Source organism: Podarcis melisellensis (genome assembly GCF_964234715.1).
Source record: "Podarcis melisellensis genome assembly, chromosome: 10".
Lineage (NCBI taxonomy): Eukaryota > Metazoa > Chordata > Lepidosauria > Squamata > Lacertidae > Podarcis > Podarcis melisellensis.
Genome location: NC_138542.1, coordinates 48,627,269 through 48,646,261, shown reverse-complemented (window position 1 = coordinate 48,646,261; position 18,993 = coordinate 48,627,269). Strand labels below are relative to the sequence as shown.

Below are 18,993 nucleotides of genomic sequence, written 5' to 3'. Positions count from 1 at the left end.
CCTGGAGAGCAGCAGGTTGGTGAAGTCTATCCCAAAACAAATAAGAGTTTGGGGCAGATATCAGACAAGGCAATGTAGGTGAGTGGGGGTTCATTGAACATAACAGTTAGATGGGAAGAGAGTAGTACCCTTGAGTTACACTTTTACTCCCACCTTCAGCAGGTGACCCAGGAAGAGCTGCAACGTGAACAGGTACCAAGAAGTTAGGCATCAAACAGCGCTCAGCCCAAGGAGTGGGACAATTATTCAAGGATAAACAGAGACGAGAGGAACATGAGATTCTGCAGGGTGGCCTTGGCTTTGAGCCTCTTCTCTTATGTTGTTGAAGCTCAGCGTGAGTTTTGTATTCATTGTCTCACTCTTCCCTCTCTCTTTTTTCTCTTCTCCTTTAATTTATTTTCTTTTTCCTTGCTCCTCTGATGCCGGGTGTTCTGTTACACCGTAGTGCAAAGGTCGCAAACCTTTGGAGGCCTCTGAGAACATCTGGAATTTTGAGAGCGAAAGCTGTGAGCACCATCAACTCTGGCTGATTCTTTCCCCTTCCCATCCCCCGCCAACAGATAGAAAAAGAGAAAACACACACACACACACACACACACACAGAGAGAGAGAGAGAGAGAGAGAGAGAGAGAGTCTTTACCTTTCCATGAGATCTAGGTAAAAGTTGAAGCCAGTAGAATTAAAATGGATCTTTGTGAATTTGCATGATTTTACATAATATCCCACTGACCAACATATCAAATTTAAGCAGAGGTCACCAACTTTTCGGGGTCTTCTGGGAACATTTGCAAGCCAGAGAACCCAAAACAAAGCACGTCCTCTGTAGGCACATGCACATCTGCAAGCACCATGTTGGCAACCACTGTGTTACACCAGGAGATGGAACCAGGGTGGACGAGGCTATGAAAATGAAGGGGTGGGGTTATTGAGAAAGTAAACGACGCAGTGGCTCCAAGTGACTTCAGTAGACATAGGTGGCTTCTTTGTGGTAGAGAGAGGAGGGAGGAGGCAAAACCCAAATCATATCTAGAGACACGGAGGTCACCGTGAGGAGATTTAGCTTGGACCCCTCATGTCATTCAAAGCACGCCCCTTTTTTTCCTCCCATACAAGGGAATGGATGGCATTTCCTACAAAGTAGAAATATAAATCACTGAACTGAGAGAAAACTTTGCAATTAGGAAGGGAGCAGAAATTCAATGTAGCCCACATTTAAAGTCGAACCTACCAAACCCACATTTTCTGAAACAACACGCAAACGGAAACACAGCCATTCTTCAAAATCTATACTTCTCCAAATTCTGCAATTGCAATTCTCCGGGAAAGTAATGAGCACAAAAAGTGGTAAAATATGTTCAGAGACAGCTATGTGTAGGTTCTCTTCAAGGATTTCTCTGAATCAACATGCTACATGATAAGAATCCATAGTCCTGAATCAAACCTAAGATGAAAGAAATAGTAAAAGATTTGCTAGTCACCAATGAAACTATTTTGCTGGCCAGTTCTTCCTCCTGCTCCTCTCCATCTCCACCATCATTTAGGAATTTAGGATTATACTTCATACGTCACATGAAATTGACACTAGTCCCTGAAAGCTCATGCCATAATAAATGTGTAGTTCTTTAAAAGTGCCACAAGACCCTCCATTCTCAAGACTATGAAGCTAAGAGGAACATTTATGTTCCTTAAATCCATGAACAACCACCAAGAGATTAGAGAATGTATTATTCATTAACCTTTCGTTCCCTGCTTCTTTGGCTTTTCCCCAACACCAGTTTATATCCTTATGTTTCCTTTCCTTTGCAGGGAAGTCACCTATGGAAACCCTTGACTGCTTCAGCGACTATGTGTCACACACAGCCTGTACCTGGAATGAAAGCCGGGATGCAAGAAACTTTGTCAAGATGAAGCTTCTTCATAGCGACACAGATCAGTGAGTGCCTAACCTCTAATCCCTGAGGATAGGGAACCTGCGGCCCTCCAGTTATTGTTGTACTCCAACTCCCATCAGCCCCAGCCAGCCAGGGATGATGGGAGTTGGTCCAAAAGCACCTGGGGTAGGGAAAAGGTACCCACCCTTGTCTTATCCATTGCAGAATGATGAAAAGATAATGCTGGAGGCTGCTGGGACTAAGGGCGGAGATGCTTGAGGAATTACTGTAGATCTTTGCAAATCCCAATATGAACAGGCCTGATCTCTGCCTCCTAGACTAATGTACGGATTCATTCACTTAGTTATCAACCAGGGTTTTTTTTGTTGTTGTTGTTTTGCACTTTCCAAGTGCTCCTGTGCAGTTCTCGGCTAAAAAACTATTTTCAAAAATTCTGTATTTTGAGCGGTAGAGAGAAAGAGAGAAAGAAAGAGAGAAAGAAAGAAAGAAAGAAAGAAAGAAAGAAAGAAAGAAAGAAGAAAAAGAAAGAAAGAGAGATATGTTTCAAAATGTGTATTTTAGATAAATCCAAACTAATAGGTTCAAATTGCAAGAAAGGGGACTGAAACTAAACACTGGGAAGGGATTTCCTTGTGGTGCCCACAGTGGAACAGGCTGACTTGGAAAGTAGTATGTTCTCCTTCCTTAGGAGTTCTAAAGAAGTGGCTGGCTGGATGCTGTGTAGCAGCAAATTCCCTGCATCAGCTGGCAGTTAGACTTGACTCCTTGAGTCCTCTTCCAACTGCAGGATTCCAAAATACATTTTAAAATGTGTAATTCAATACATATTCTTCAAGGAAGGAAGGCGTGGATGAATTGAGAATTGGGATGGGGCAGACCGATGGGTAAATACATGTAAAAATGGCATGGACCAGAAATAGACAGATTCACCCATCCCTCAGGTTGCTCTCAGAGAAAGAGCGCCTCCTCCTTGCCACAGTCTCCTGCCCTGCACCTCATTAAACAAATTGTCCATTTAATGAACATGCATTTTAATGAACATGCTGAGACCAGGAGGAGGGGCAACGCTTGCAGTCATGTTCCCCTCTGCACATTCTTTGTAACGTGCAGAAAAGGGCTATGGTCTCTTTATGCGAGAGGAAAAAATAACAAGGGAACGGTTTTGTTAGGCGTGGGGGGCACTTCTCCAGAAGATGAAGTGGTGATGTTTCTTTCCATTTTCCATCTTCCTCTTCTGTGTTCCTTTGAAAGAGGAACTGAACCTTAACTTAGCCTGACAAAGGGGGGAAAAAGGAAGGAGTGGTTGTTAAGAGTAAGAGGAGGTGGAGGCCAGCAGGATATAGAGGCATGAAAATGGCAGTCAGTGTGGTGTGGTGGTTAGAGGAAAGGAGTGGGACCTGGGAGACCAGAGCTCAAATCTCCACTCACCCACAAAGCTCACTGAGTGGCATGGGCGTAGCCAGGGTTTATTTGGGGGAGGGGGCAGGCTTTATGCTGTAGGGGCAGAACTGAGTTATCTGTGATGCAATTGGTCAGTTAGTTAAATATTATTTTTTATTTATTTGATTTGGAGGGGGCAGCTGCTCTCCTGCACCCCCTGGCTACATCCATGCTGAGTGGCCTTGGTTCCAGTCATTGTTGCTCAGCCTAACCTACCTCTCAAGATGGTTGGGAGGGTAAAACAGGGTGGTGATGAGAGCAATGCATGCCACCTTGAACTCCTTGGGCAGGCACCTTCAGTGTACTCTCTTACCAACCTTTTCCAGCTAAACATTGTTTTTCTGGCCAGATCTCACAAGCAGAGAATTGTGCCCCGTGTTAATTAAGGACAGGAGCAGAGGTGTAGCGAACTGGAGTCACAGGGGTTTGAAGAACCATTACTATTTCTGCAGCAGGGGCCCTGAAAGCTCCTTATATATCTTAGAAGGTTGTATTACCTTAGAATGGGGCATGACTATTATGAAGGAACCCTACACTGGGCAGCAGGAAGTGCCTTTTCTATGTTTGAAACATTGGGGCAGGAGGTCTATAGTCCCAAGATCCCCCCTCAATCCTGTTAACTTATATGGCCCGTCTTTTTTATAGAGCTGTAACAAGCATTGTGTATCATCAGACTCATTCTCTGGGACTCTGGGTTGTGAATGAATGCTTGTAGAATTAACAACTTTGCTGTTACCAGTAAATAAAATGAGGCTTTCTGGTGCTTATAGGAATAACCTCACACGGATGACATGTCATTCCAAAGAAGAAGGTTCACAGATACTTTGGAGCTGCCACAAAAACCAGACAATTTTCAATGTCTGGTTGAATAATATCTTCATTTTCAAACCAGATCAGGAACTGAAAGTCCAGGTGAATGTCAGCCTCTTTGATAATGGTATGTACTCACGTCTCCCAGAAATATGAAAGGTGGACTCATGCAATTTGTCTAACAACAACAATAATTTATTTATACCCAGTCCATCGAGCTGGGTTTCCTCAGCCACTCTCAGCAGCTCCCAAGAGACTATTAAAAACATGATAAAACATCAAACATTACGGTATCCACTGAAAAGCACAGGGTGTAGCAACCTTGCTGAAACTAAATAGATCTGTGCCTTGATGGGAGACCATCAAGAGCTCTGTGTATCAGCCTTAAATCCCATGGAAGAAAGGTGGGAGTGGAAAATAACATTACAACCCCACATAAATTGTTGGGTTTAACTTACACTTACACTTAGGTGTTGAGGTCACAGAAGAGAACAGTGACTGTGGTCAAACTTCAAAGAAACAAGCTCTCCATTATTATTGGCATCTCCATTCCTAGGCTGTCAACCTGTTGCCCCAGATGATGGAGACTACAACATGCAACAGCAGCAACAGATAGCATGACGCAGCCCCCGGGCTGGACTTTGGACATGCTTGGTCTAGGTTAATGTATGGTAACCCCTCTAGCCCCCACCATAACCTTTCCACATCACCATCAGGAGGAAACAAAAATAGATTTGGGGGGCTCATTTTAAATCTGAAGGTGCTGAGAGCCCAAGTAGACATTTGATGAAGCTATGGAATTCTGAGTCTGTGATGAACATTGAAATCAGGGATGGAGAACCTTCAGTGGCAAGGATGTTATTGGACTCCAACTCCCATCAGCCTCAGCCAGCAAGAAAGGGGAGCTTAAATATTTCCATCCTTCTGATTCTTCTCACCCTGAATTATTTTATCTCAGTTGTTAAGAATCCACTTCTTCCCTCTAAGTCATGCCCTCAAACTGTTTTGGAGATGTTGTGTAGAGATGCATGCGCCTACAAGTTGATATCAGTCTTCCCCTGAATATCCTGTTCTGCAGTGTGACAAATCTCATATGGAGGATGCGGCAGTGGGCTTAATTTAGTCCAATCTTGGTGGTCTAAGGCAGCCACTGATGGTGATGTGGAAAGGTTAGGGTGGAGTCCTGAGGGGTCAGAACAAGCAGTGTCCCATCTAGGCCACAGGTGGCCAATGTAGTGCCATCCAGATGTTAGACTCCAGCTCCCATCATCCCTAGCCATTGGCTATGCTGGCTGAGGCTGATGAGACTTGGAGTCCAACAACATCTGGCAGGCATCACGTTGGCAACCTCTGAAGCAAGTGGAGTCACTTTCAGGAAATAATTTGGTTCAGGAAAGTGCAGCAGAGGGCATTCAGGTTCATATACAGCATGTGCCCAGCCTCCCTCCCCAAACCAATAACAGGTCTACTTAGGCACAAACTCAGTGGCTTGGAAAGAGCAGAATCCAGGATAGGTGCTATTACAAGGAAAAGGATTAGCAACAATCAGTCCAGTCCAAGAGCAAGGACCAAAGTTCAAGAGTTTGAGATTAGCAGGAGGAATTCCAAGGCTGCACGGGAGTTGCAAAGTTGTTGATAACTGAGACAGCCTGACATTGGGAAACCAATTAATGCACATAATGTGCTAGAACGTCTATGTCTTCATTCATTCCATAGGAGATAGCATTGAACCTCTCAATTTATTGTAATTTAGCAGTTTCACATTGTCATCTCTTTGCGATGTAAAAATATTTGAAATATCATTAAGTTAGACTTCTAAAGCTGACACAATCAGTGTTTTGTTGGTGAAGACATCAGATCAATAGACCTTGGGCCTTGACTGAATGTCAACTAAACCATCTTTATTGCTTGCTTGAATTGATCCACAAGCTGCAATCTTAAGCACACCTCCAGGGTGGGAAATTCCGCTGAAACCAATTGCCTCCTGTTCCAGTTAAGAGTGGATAGGTCCAAGGTGCAAGAAATGAAGATTTATTTGTTATACTTTGTTAGATGCTTTATAAAGCAACTTATCTAAGCATTGTACGGATCATTTAAAACACCTGTACAATGCTTGTAGGACAATTGCACAGTAAATCTTAAAACTCCAAGAGCCAAGCAGAAGACAGGGAATAAAATCAGGTGGTCTTAAAAGACTTGGGGAGAAGGAAAGGTTTTTAGCCTGACACTGAAAAAGTAACAACATAGATGGTACGTGACTTTCCCTATGGGGAGTGTTCCATAGCCAGAGGGCCACCACCAAAAAGGCCCCCCTTTGAACTTTAGATTGAAGGAATGCATAGAGAAAGACATTCTTAGATACAGTTAGCAGTAGGTAGATACAAGAAGAGGCATTCTGTCATGTACCACGCAGGTACCATAGGCAGATCTGTACCTTTCCACCTGTGTTTTTCTTTATTCACTCTTCCAGTACGACCTCCTCCACCCCAGGTTCGAGATGTTGTTGTCACAGAGGATGGTGACTACCTATTGGCTTGGGAAGCAGGGGGTGGAACAAATAAAAGACATTGGCTGGATGGAGCCCTGGACTTTGAAGTGACCTACAAAAGGCGCTGGGAACTCTGGGAGGTATCTATGATCAACATAGGTATCACGTCAACATTTCTGCCTGCACTTAGTCATGCAATGATGATGATGATGATGATGATGATGATGATTATTATTATTATAAAAATCCACCACAAAATATTATTCTACACAAGAAGTGTATCCGATACCATTAGTAGAAGTGCTGACTGATTTTCAAAAATTAAGAGTTTTCAATGGAGTACAGAAGGTAGCACTATAGAATTCACTACCCCAAGATATAATGACTGCCACCTTGGATGGCCTTAAAATGAGTTTAAACAATTTCAAAGAGGATAAAGCTATTAGTAGCTGCTAGGCATGATGTCTCTGTACTCTCTCCAGTATCAGAGGTGATAGACCTCTGAATACCAGTTGCTGGAGAGAACAAGCGTTGGGAGTGCTGCTGTGATTAGCTCCCACTTTTGGCTTCCTATAGGCCCCAAAGCTGGCCCCTGTGAGAAAGGGTGGCTGGAGTATATAGAGTATATGATATACGGTGTCCCACCGCTCGACTATGGAAACGTATTTATCTTTCTTTCCACCCTCTATGCAAATTTCTCTCTCTCCCTTGCTAGGATTCCACCTCTATCTTGGTGCCAAACACCTCCAGATACCTTTTCCTCCACGATGCCCTTGTGCCTGGGAGCCCCTATGTTGCTCGTGTTCGAAGCAAACCAAGACAAGGCAGTGGTCTTGTTGGCCATTACAGTAAATGGAGCCACGAAGTCTATTGGGAGACACTGAAAACATGGAAAGGTAATACTGCAAAGAGATGGTTTCTCCTTATGGTCATGGCTGAATGTTATAAGCTGCTGGAAGAGCTGCATGCCAGTTGGATAAGATTTATGCTGGAAGATTAGCTCTGGATGAGTTGCACTCAGTTGCTCAAATACTCTGGATGCTCTTGCACATGCATATCTCATTGCTGTTCTTCTGTAGACACCCATGGTGTTGGGCAGCCTTTCCGAACTTGGTGCCCACCATCAGCTTTGTGTTTGTGATGCCATTAAGCAGCTTGTGAAGAAGCTTCAAGTTTTTCACTGAGATGAATCGAAGATTTGAGACACACCCAGACATTTTGATCACTCTTGGAAAGAACTCCATGATGCTGGTGGTTCACCTCAAAACATGATGGGACGTCTGTTGGAGTTAACCTGTACCTGTCATGACCCCAGAGTCCAGCAGCAATCAAGACTCAAGGTCATGGGCTGCAAAGTCTACAGCTAAGGAGTCCGACCAAGAGCAGAATTCTGAGTCTGCTGCTGGAGATCAGGAGATACCTGAGCCAGAAGATCCTAAGTCTCCAGAAGATGCTTATAATGACTCGGTCTGCTCTCAACCTTTCTTGGAGCATGTCAGAAGCTGTAAACTCTGATCTGCCTTGTCCATGACATCCAGTATTGGACCAGGAGGTGATGGTACCTTCAGCTGTGCTCATTCTAAATAGACTTAGCCTATTGCATACAAGGCTTCCCTCACATTTACTAACCCACTTCCCATCTTATTGTTCCAAGCACCTTAATTCAACAAGTGGTGAGGACTCCAGGGATGCACTGTGTACATAGTTTCTGTTTCCTTTGGAATTAATTCATTAGATGCTCCCTGACCTTTGGCCTTGATGTCTGCGTCTAGCAATATTTGGAGGACCCAGGCTCCCCATTTCTGATCTACTCATTGGTGGCTTCCACAACACTAATGACAGTTAATTTGCACTGGTGTCTTCTCTGCAGGACAACCCCTATTTCTGTTTTGATCAATGAATTGTTTTGTGTTATATAGTTTGGTTTGTGTTCTCTGAGAAGCCTGATATTTAATGGATCCTCTTTTTCATTTCTAGTTGCACTTCTTACCAAATACCTCCGCAATGTTACTTCCCTGTGTTAGCTTTTGCCAAGCTCTGCATGACCCTAGACAGGGCTTATTCTTTCTGGTTTCTCCCATTAGATGATGCAGAAGCTCAGCCCAAGAACCTCCGCTGTCTATTTAATGGCATTGATCAGCTAAATTGCAGCTGGGAGGTGCGTCAAGAGGTCACCAGTTCAGTCTCATTCACACTCTTCTACAAAGCCAGCCCAGAAATAGGGTGAGATTTTCTGTATGAAGCAAAAATACCTCCAAATATTCTTGCCTTTTAAAAAAAAACTTAAGTTCCTCTTGTTGTATCTTCCTTGTTCCTAGAGAGAAGGAATGCTCTCCAGTCCATCAAATGGAACTACCTTCCACCCAATATGTCCTGCAAAGCTGTTTGATCAATGTCACCAACCCCAAGAGGATAAGCCAATATCTCGTGACTGTGCAGCCAAAAGAGGAAGAGAAAGTGATGGAGGCAGCAAAACACAGTAAGGCCCCTTTAGAGTCCACAAAGCTTAATTCTATTGGGTGCATGCGGGCTCCTATGACTTTGCTTTGCTTTGTGACTTACCTGGGCAATGTCACCTGTATGCAGTCATGAAGAAGCAAATGTGAGGATAAGACAAAAACACATGGCCGAACCCAGTGCCAGTGCCTCTTACAGGCAGACCAAGTGAGGGCCAAGACTCTGAAGGGAATAGGTACAACAACCTTGTGGGAGCTGAGCAAGTCTGGATCTGGTCCATAGCTGAATGGAAGACCCTTGTCCCATCATGGAGGGAACAAGGGCTATAAAGCCATAAAATGAATTAGCAGCCACTTGGGGTAGCACAATTCAAGAGACACTCCATAAGGAAAGAAGCACATCAGTCTGAGACTCTGAGGATGCTTTTGGTGTTGCCACTTCTCCAAGGGAGCTGGCTATGCATCCTAGTCCCTCAGTGAAGTTCCAGGGGCTCCTGGGGGTAAACACCTGCTTTGCTTGGGCCCACCCTGACCTTACCCTTGCAAATACTCTTTAACAGGTTAACAAGAGATAGGTTTATGTTCTTGATGCATCCTTTGTTTTCCAGTCAAGGCAGGCCCACCTTTCAAGCTGTCTGTGTCAACCCAGGACAACCAGGAGTACAGCCTCAAATGGGAAGTTAGGAATTCGACTCTGCGAATTCCAGAGACATATCAAATCTCATACTGGAAAACCGGAAAGCCTTTGGAGGTGAGCAGTAAATAAATTGCTCCCCAATAGTTTGAAAAAAGCCAAGTGTTATCTCCTCCCTCATTTTTCTCCTCTTTTTTCTTCTCAGGACCATTTGGGCAACAGTGATGACACATGGTTCACTTTCCCCTCAGAGTTGCTCGAACCGGACACAAGTTACACAGCAAAGGTGCGGGCAAAAGTCCGTGGTTACTCATATGATGGTCCATGGAGTGAATGGAGCAAGGAAATTGACTGGACAACACACAGGGGTAAGCCACAAATGGAGTTTCCAAACAAGGGCTGTAGTCCACCTTTCTTCTTTAGGGGAAAATGTCTATTGCTGTCTTCAGAAGGCGATCTGCTGAAGAGTTGGTATGGACAGGCACATACTGAGCAGAGGCAAAGGAAGTGGGGTGTGGTGGGTGTGGTCCGCCCTGGGTGTCATGACAAAATGGCAGGTGAGTGGATGGCACACCTCTCGCCCTGCAGCAGCAGCTCTTCTGACCTGGCGGCAGAGAGCAGCCCTCCTCAATCATGGTGAGGCGCACCCGGCCGCAGCAGCTCCTGCAGAGAGCAGGAGAAAAGTGAGCATCAGCTTCCCTGACTCTCTCCTGTTAGAATTCCTGCTCAATGTTTCATCTTGTGTATTCCATTTCAACAGCAAGTTATACATTCTAGACAAATTCTTAGTATTGGGTTCTAACAATTCTGTTTCTAACTTTGACCTCTCCTTCTGAAATCCTATTTTCCTGTCCTGCTTAAATGTCTCATTTATCTGATGGTAATGTAGCCAGTCTCGAACTTTGAACTTTAGTTTCTCATAACTCTGAAGTTTAAACTTCTCACCATCTTGTTCTAGGATTTCACAATATTTTGGCCAATTAGTATCCATATTAAGTTTTTTCACCGCCTTAGCTTCCATTGGTGACAACCACCTGGGAGTTTTACTTTCCAGCAAATCTTTATATCGAATCCAAACATTGTATAGTGCTTTCCTAACAATATGCTTTTTAAAACTTTTATACACCTTTACCTTGTCATACCATAAATATGCATGCCAACCGAAGTTATTGTCATATCCTTCCAAATCCAAAATGTCTGTATCTTCAAGAAGCAGCCAATGTTTCAACCAGCAAAAAGCTGCTGATTCATAATAGAGTCTTAAGTCCGGCAGGGCAAAGCCCCCTCTATCTTTTGCGTCAGTCAAAATCTTAAATTTTATTCTGGGCTTTTTGCCCTGCCAGACAAATTTGGATATGTCTTTCTGCCACTTCTTGAAGCAGTCCATCTTGTCTAAGATCTGTAACGTCTGAAACAAAAATAACATTCTCGGCAATACATTCATCTTAATAACAGCAATTCGGCCTAACAAGGAAAGTCTCAATCTTGACCATATTTCTAAATCTTTCTTTACTTCTGTCCAACACTTTTCATAATTGTCTTTAAATAAATTCACATTCTTAGATGTTAAATTCACCCCCAGATATTTCACTTTTTTTGTTATTTCCAACCCTGTTTCACTCTGAAATCTCTCTCTTTCTTCCATTGTTAAGTTTTTTTCCAGCACTTTCATTTTCTGTTTATTCAGTTTAAATCCTGCTACTTGACCAAATGTCTCAATTAGTTCTAATACTCTTTTGGTACTAGTATCTGGCTGTTGCAAAGTTAACACTAGGTCATCTGCAAATGCCCTTAACTTGTAATTTTTGACTCCGACCTGAATACCTTTAACCAACTGGTCCCTTCTGATCATATTTAACAAAACCTCCAGGACTGATATGAAAAGCAAAGGGGTGAAATCAGCTATGATTAAATGGGCACAGGTCATGACATTATGTTTGCTGACTGGGAACAGTTATGGACCACTGGTGTTAAATTCACGGCATGTAATGCCCTAAAAGAGAACATAATGAAAATGATTTACAGGTGGTACATGACCCCAGTCAAGCTTGCAAAAATTTACCATTTGCCCAATAATAAATGTTGGAAATGTAATGAGACGGAAGGTACCTTCTACCACCTTTGGTGGACCTGCCCAAAGATTAAAGCCTTTTGGGAAATGATCTATAATGAAATTAAGAAGGTCCTTAAATGGACTTTTCCTAAGAAACCTGAGGCTTTTCTCCTGGGCATGGTTGGCCAACTGGTGCCAAAGAAGGATAGGACTTTTTTTATGTACGCTACTACAGCAGCAAGAATTCTTCTGGCAAAGTATTGGAAGATGCAAGAACTACCTACTGTACTCTGGAAGAATGGCAGACAAAGGTGACAGACTTCATGGGACTAGCAGAAATGACCAGCAGAATCCGAGACCAGGGGAAAGAGACAGTGGAAGAGGACTGGAAGAAGTTTAAATTATATCTTAAAAACAGTTGTAAAATAGAGGAGTGTTGAGATGTCAAGGGGTAAGAAGTAGAGAAATACAGCGGTAATTATTAAGTTTAAAGAAATTTAATGAAAGGGAAACAGTAGATAAACTGATTAAAGGGTTGCTAAAGAACTTTGGAATAAGGATGCAGCGAAAGGGAGGTATGGGGAAGTCGGTATATGTTTAATGTTGGGTATGTTTTTGTTTTGTAATGTGTATGTCTTTTATTATCTGTTTGGAAAATCAATAAAAAAAATTATATAAAAAAATAGAATTCCTGCTCAATGATTGCAGTCATGGGATTTTTGTCTATCACATGACGGTATATGTTTTGACTCCACAGAGTGGGAAATGACGGAAACAGGATGTTTGTGTTACTGTGTTCCATGAAGTGGGAATATTGTTCTTTGTTCTTTTTTTCTTGGCTGTCTGATGCTAGAGAGAGAGGGAGCCATATTGCAGTGCTCCATGTGTGTTTATATGTAAATAAGGTAGATTAGCCAAAATGCTGAGTTGCTGAGGTCTGTTACGCAAACTGTGCAAACTCTGTGGATCCCTAAGTGTGCCGGTGTCGGTTGGCATTGGTCGCTGTAATGTTTGGGCAGAATAAAGCTTTTGAAGCTCCCGAACGAATGACTAGGAGGGAGAGAACATGCCAGTCAAGCATGTGTCTCTGCCAGGGTCCTACTCAAGTGTAGGCCGAGCTCCCAACATCTCCTACCCTGAACTGTGGTGTGTGAGAGGGCACCATCCACGCCATGCCCCCCTCGGGAGCGCACCTGCCCTGGGCAGTGCGGGCATATGCTCTGCCACTGATGCTGAGGGCACATTACAGTAGTCCAGTCCGGAAGTCTGCTTGACATGCATCTAATGTTTTCCCTGGGTGTGACTTCTTAAGAACACTTGAAGCAAAGGCAATGCTGCTTTGACTTCAAAGTCAGTTTTCAATTTTGAAGTGCAAATTGCTTTAACTTTCCTTTCAATTGATCTCTCAGCATTCTGATGATGTTGCAATCCTCTGTTTGGTTTCAGTTGTGCCTCCTTGGAGCATTATACTGATTGCAGCAGTCTCTGTCATTGTGATGATGGCAGGCATGTGCGTTTGCCATAGTTATCTTCTCAGGTAAGCATGTGTTGCAAATGGGTTGGGCATCTGGATACACTGGCACACAATAGTGGACTGGAGGGTGGGAACTGGCTGCAAGGGGTTCCAGAACATACATTTGCATTGGTGATGCATTGCACATGGACAGCTCACAGTTTGTTAACATCCACAAAGAGGAGTGTTCTCCACCCTTTCTGCATCTGAAATATGTATAAACACGCAGGCCATGCTGGGTGGCATAGTGTCATGGCAGTGTTATTATTATTTGTCATGTAAAAAGTGCATAGAATTTATTCTGTGCTGTGTGTAGATTAAAAACATTGTGGTTCCTGCCCACAAGCATACAATCCAAAGGCACGACACAAAAGGGATAAGGGGTGAGGAGGGAAGAGGAAAACAAGGAAACTCGGGTGTCAGTTCCAAAAGTGATATACTTGTTTTCGTAAGGGCTGTAGGGGATAAGGGTATTCCAAAAATCTCTACCCTCTTTGTGCATGGTAAAATGTGCGTGTGTTGGGGTGTTGTTGCTGCTGAACAGTCTCTGGCTATGGTGGAATCCTCCAGCAGTTTTGGAGAAGGATACAAAAGAAACTTTCATAACTTTTCTCAGAAATTTCTCTTCTGTTAATGCCACTGTTTGAAGGAAGCAGTGAGCTGAAAGACAAGAACTGGAAGGTGCAGAGGCCAAGCCCACTGTTTCTTTCGACAATATTAAAATCATGGAATCATAGAATCATAGAATCATAGAGTCAGAAGAGACCACAAGGGCCATCGAGTCCAACCCCCTGCCAAGCAGGAAACACCACCAGAGCACTCCTGACATATGGTTGTCAGCCTCTGCTTAAAGATCTCCAAAGAAGGAGACTCCACCACACTCCTTGGCAGCAAATTCCACTGTCGAACAGCCCTTACTGTCAGGAAGTTCTTCCTAATGTTTAGGTGGAATCTTCTTTCTTGTAGTTTGGATCCATTGCTCCGTGTCCGCTTCTCTGGAGCAGCAGAAAACAACCTTTCTCCCTCCTCTATGTGACATCCTTTTATATATTTGAACATGGCTATCATATCACCCCTTAACCTCCTCTTCTCCAGGCTAAACATGCCCAGCTCCCTTAGCCATTCCTCATAAGGCATTGTTTCCAGGCCTTTGACCATTTTGGTTGCCCTCGTCTGGACACGTTCCAGTTTGTCAGTGTCCTTCTTGAACTGTGGTGCCCAGAACTGGACACAGTACTCCAGGTGAGGTCTGACCAGAGCAGAATACAGTGGCACTATTACTTCCCTTGATCTAGATGCTATACTCCTATTGATGCAGCCCAGAATTGCATTGGCTTTTTTAGCTGCCGCGTCACACTGTTGGCTCATGTCAAGTTTGTGGTCAACCAAGACTCCTAGATCCTTTTCATATGTACTGCTCTCAAGCCAGGTATGAAACAAAATTAAAAGCATGAAACAAAATTAAAAGTGGATCTGCAAATTGTGCCCAAAATTCTCTCTCCTATTCCCAGGATGCAAAATTGGGAGTGGGGAAGTTGGCTGACCTAAAGAAAATTTGGGTTTTCTGAGAATTTTCTTATGCCCCCCCCCCCATGAACGTAGTATTGTGGACAATTTCAGTCTCCTCTTGAAGAACGTTCAGCCAAATTTCAGTCCACATCTAATGTGCATAATGAGTAGCTTGAATGGAAACTGTTGTGGGGAGTGGGGAGCCAAATTGACTTGGTCTCTAACCTAAGCTAATTGAGAGGTCCTGGCTGTCTCATCTCTCATTCTGCTGCTGCCAGGTGAAATGGAGGCTTTAAATGACTAAGAATCTGCTGACCACATGCTCTCAGCACTGCCAGATTTGCCTGGTTACTTAGCTGGCAGCAACCAGATGTCATCTATTATTAGACATCCTCTCAACATCTGGAATAAAGTCCATGCTTGAAACAACATCTGGAAAACACTTGAAAACACTTTGGGTGGCAACAGCAGCAGTGTGGAGATCCTTCTAACATGGTGGTGCTGGTTCAAGCAGTGAACAATCCTATGGATGCCACATTGAGCAGCTTCCATTCAGAAGCTGTTTCATGCGGCATTTGTTGAAGTATAGATGGACTGATGTTTGCCAACCACAGAGAGCAAATGTTTGCTGCTGAACAAGATTCCACCTTGGTTTGACTGACGTTGCTTTAATGTCTTCATTACAGGAAGAGCAAGAATTGGAAGGAAGCCATCCCACACCCTCCCAAGACGCTTCTTCTCCCAAACCTTTTCCCGGTGAGAGAGATTTCCTTTGGACTGGAATTAGCAAAAAGTGTACTGGGCTTCTTTGTTTGAAGGCATTCCTTCTGATCCTTTTTTGTATCGAACCATCTTCCATGAGATACTTCAGCACTGTGTGTTTGGCCTTGGTCAAGGTCCAAGGACATTAAGGCTCTTCCATGTGGGTGACCAATTTCAGGTCCATGTCACTTCTGACTGATTCACCCCAAGTCTGCTTCATTCCATTTCCACATTTTTAAAAAAATACCCACATGAACAACTGCATTTAAATCCATATTTTCAAAACTATGCATTTAAAACTCTCTTATACTACTTTAAATATACTACATGGCTTACCTCAAAGAATCTTGGGAACTCTAGTTTGGTAAAGGTGCTTATAATTCTTAGGAGAAATCTCTCAGAGCTATAATTCCCAGCACCTTGAACTAAATACAGTTCCCAGGAGTCTTTGGGGAAAAGCATGACTGTTAAAGTGATATATAAAAGTGCTTTCAATGTATGGTGTACATGTTGTTTTGAAAAAGCAAAGATAGGTTGATACTTTTTTTAAGCCAAGATCTGCGCTGGAACAGTCTGGAAATGTGAAACATAGGAAATTCTCTTCTATTAGAGTCAAACCATTGATCCACCTAACTAATACATAAGGTAGGATCTGAATGAAGATGAGACCAGCTGCGTATGGGCACTAAGCCAGCACACAGGTGCCCATGAGAATGCAGGAATTTGCAGATGCCCTGTATCACTAAAGCACTTGGGACATGGTCTCACCTGCAAACACCCTGTGTTTAACTTGTACCATGCACAGTGGCACTTTCGTTCCAGCTCTTTCCTCAACACTGCCCTTGTGTCCTTTCAGAGACTTGAGTTGCTAAATGGCTCAGAGGACAGTAGTAGCCAGAGCTCTAGGGAGGAAGTGAACAGCTGTATGTTGGAAAGGTAAGTACATCTAAAGGAAGGACACACTGCTTGTCCAAGGCATTCTCAGAAAACTACAGTAGCTGGTATGTTTCTGGGCCATGTATACACTAAGGCAGCAGTCCTATACACATTTATCTGGGAGTAAGCTCTGTTTAACTCAGCGGGGTTTCCTCTGAGCAGATAGGCAAAGAATTGTACTGGTTTCTGTCACTCTAATTAGCTGCTTCCTGTTCACTTGCAAGCCAACAATGGCTCGGAAAGTGGGCACATAGAAAGAAGCCGCAGACCATTGGTCCATCTAGTTCAGTATTGTCTACACTAATTCTCAAGCAGCCCCCACTCACTCCGTTTCAGGCAGGGGACAGTCTCAACACCACCTGGAGATGTTAGGGGCAGGAGTGGCTGCTGAGCCAAGGGGGCAAAATCTCAAAACCTAGTAAGCAAGGTGCTGGGCTGTGGGAAGGAGTTGTTGGGCTCTGACAGGGTCTTAGAGTTCTCCCAGCTCCTTCCGAAAGCCTAGTTAGTGCTTTCCCAGCTTTGGGAAGGAGGTAGGAGGGCTCTAGGACCATGCCAGAGCCCTTACACCTCCTTCCAGAGCCAGCACTGCCTTACCCACTTTTGGGAAGGCAATGCGAGGACTGGTTGTTTGTACACCAAATTTTGGCCTCGCAACGGGTGCCATAGTATCCAAGTCAGCCACTAGCTGGGGGTTGAACTTGGGACCTTCTGCAGGCAAAACAGATGCTCTGGCTCTGAGCTATGGCCTGATAAGACAGGTTTCCGGATCCCAGCATCTTCAGATGAATTCCTCCTCAGACTTCCCTCTCAACAGTTGGTGCATGGGAGGACGCTGAAGTGGGACTTGCATGCATGCCCCTTCCCACTCCCCACATTTAGCCTACACACACTCAGGCAAATGCTTGAGTAGGGGTATTGTCTTGGAGTAACATGTTTGGGTGGGAAGATCTCTCTTTACTGACCAACATTCTTCACTTATTTCCTCTGCTGCAGCCAGAAGCTGGTTAGTCACCCAGAGTCTCTTGAAGCCTCCAGTTCAGGGAAAACAACACCACATTCCACTGCCTTCCAGCATGTGAAAGGAACAGAACTTTCTGTGGCCAATGCCAGCCAATTTTTGGATCAGCCCGACAAGCCACTCTGTAGCCACAAGGCTCGGAAGTTTGATTTTGATGGCCCATACTTACTCTTCCCACCAGAGTCCTCTCTGCCTGAGAACCAGAAGGACTTGGAAGTTGCCTCTTTGGAAAGGAAGGAGACGCCTGTGGCTCTGCAATTTGTAGGACTGCCTCATTGCTCTAGTTTCCAGCAGCTTCCACCTTTGGGGAAAGAGGAAGAGCCGCCAGCATCTCTTGTCCTAGTCCGAGAGCAAGAGAACCAACAACTTCTTCAAAGGCAACAAAGCCGAGTGGCAAGTGACAGGTTGGAGAAGGAGGCAAATGAAGGTTTGAGGTCACAAAGCCTTACTAGCATGAAGAACCACTGTCAAAATGAGTCCTTAGACTACATTGCCACAGAAGATCTACCACTAAGTAAAGAGAGGGACTTTTTGCTCCCCTCACCTCTGTTGACCTCAAAGGATGGAAGTCATCTCTGTTCTGGGATAGCCACAGCTGCCTCACAATTGACCCCAACCATGGATGATATCTCAAGCTCACAGCTGGTTCAGAAGAAGGAAGCAGATCCTGGGCACCCAGCTAATGCTCCAGTCGTGTCCCTGGACTCATTTAGTGACTACGTCACCAGCATGCCCCAAACCCCAAGATCTGTGCCAAAGGAAGGGCTTCCTTTCTCCCCAGATGAGCCTAAACACAAGGGCTTCCTTTTATTCCAACCTGGTGGCAACAGTAGCCCAGTTTTATTAAGCCAGGTAGGTGAATACTGCTTCTTCCCTGGCTCCAAGACCATGGCGGAAGCCTCTAAGAGTCAAGCAGGATCTGTACAGGAGCAACTATCAGAAGTTATTCAGAAAGGTACCAAGCCTCTCTGTGAGGACAGGCATCTTGGGAACAAGCTGCAGACCACCCCTGCCCTCTGCCAAGACTTGAGAGTGGGCATGCCTCACAGACACACATGAACATCATTCGGTTGTCTTTCCTTTTGTCACTAGTATTGAGCTTTCTTCCCATTGTGAAAAGCAGAGGGGGGGTGCTTGTGTGTGGTCCCTTCCAACTCTACAGTTCTTTGATTCTGTAGGAATGGCAGGAGGGACAAGCGCCCCCTCCTCTCACAACACAGACCTGTTTGCCCTAGTTACAGATAGGTAGCCGTGTTCGTCTGCCATAGTCAAAACAAAAAAATTTCCTTCCAGTAGCACCTTAAAGACCAACTAAGTTAGTTCTTGGTATGAGCTTTCGTGTGCATGCACACTTCTTCAGATACTGAAGAAGTTACAGTATTCAGAAAGGTACCAAGATATTGTTATCTGAAGAAGTGTGCATGCACACGAAAGCTCATACCAAGAACTAACTTAGTTGGTCTTTAAGCTGCTACTGGAAGG

General features: G+C 44.2%; 2 protein-coding genes across 2 annotated transcripts in view; one reads left to right on the top strand and one right to left on the bottom strand.

The window, feature by feature from the left end:
* The window catches only part of SSTR3 (somatostatin receptor 3), a gene marked incomplete at its 5' end in the record, with an annotated part of 238,607 nt that overhangs the window by 24,651 nt on the left and 194,963 nt on the right, over window positions 1-18,993 (bottom strand). The gene's annotated exons all lie outside the window — the stretch shown is intronic.
* Window positions 1,529-18,739, top strand: CSF2RB (colony stimulating factor 2 receptor subunit beta). Its single transcript, XM_081928215.1, is given in 13 exon segments — window positions 1,529-1,783; window positions 1,786-1,933; window positions 4,103-4,269; window positions 6,613-6,770; window positions 7,346-7,526; window positions 8,715-8,853; window positions 8,949-9,109; window positions 9,695-9,837; window positions 9,926-10,088; window positions 13,220-13,310; window positions 15,482-15,551; window positions 16,414-16,493; window positions 17,487-18,739. Coding segments are annotated over 13 exon segments (2,649 nt in total). The 5' UTR covers window positions 1,529-1,719; the 3' UTR covers window positions 18,571-18,739.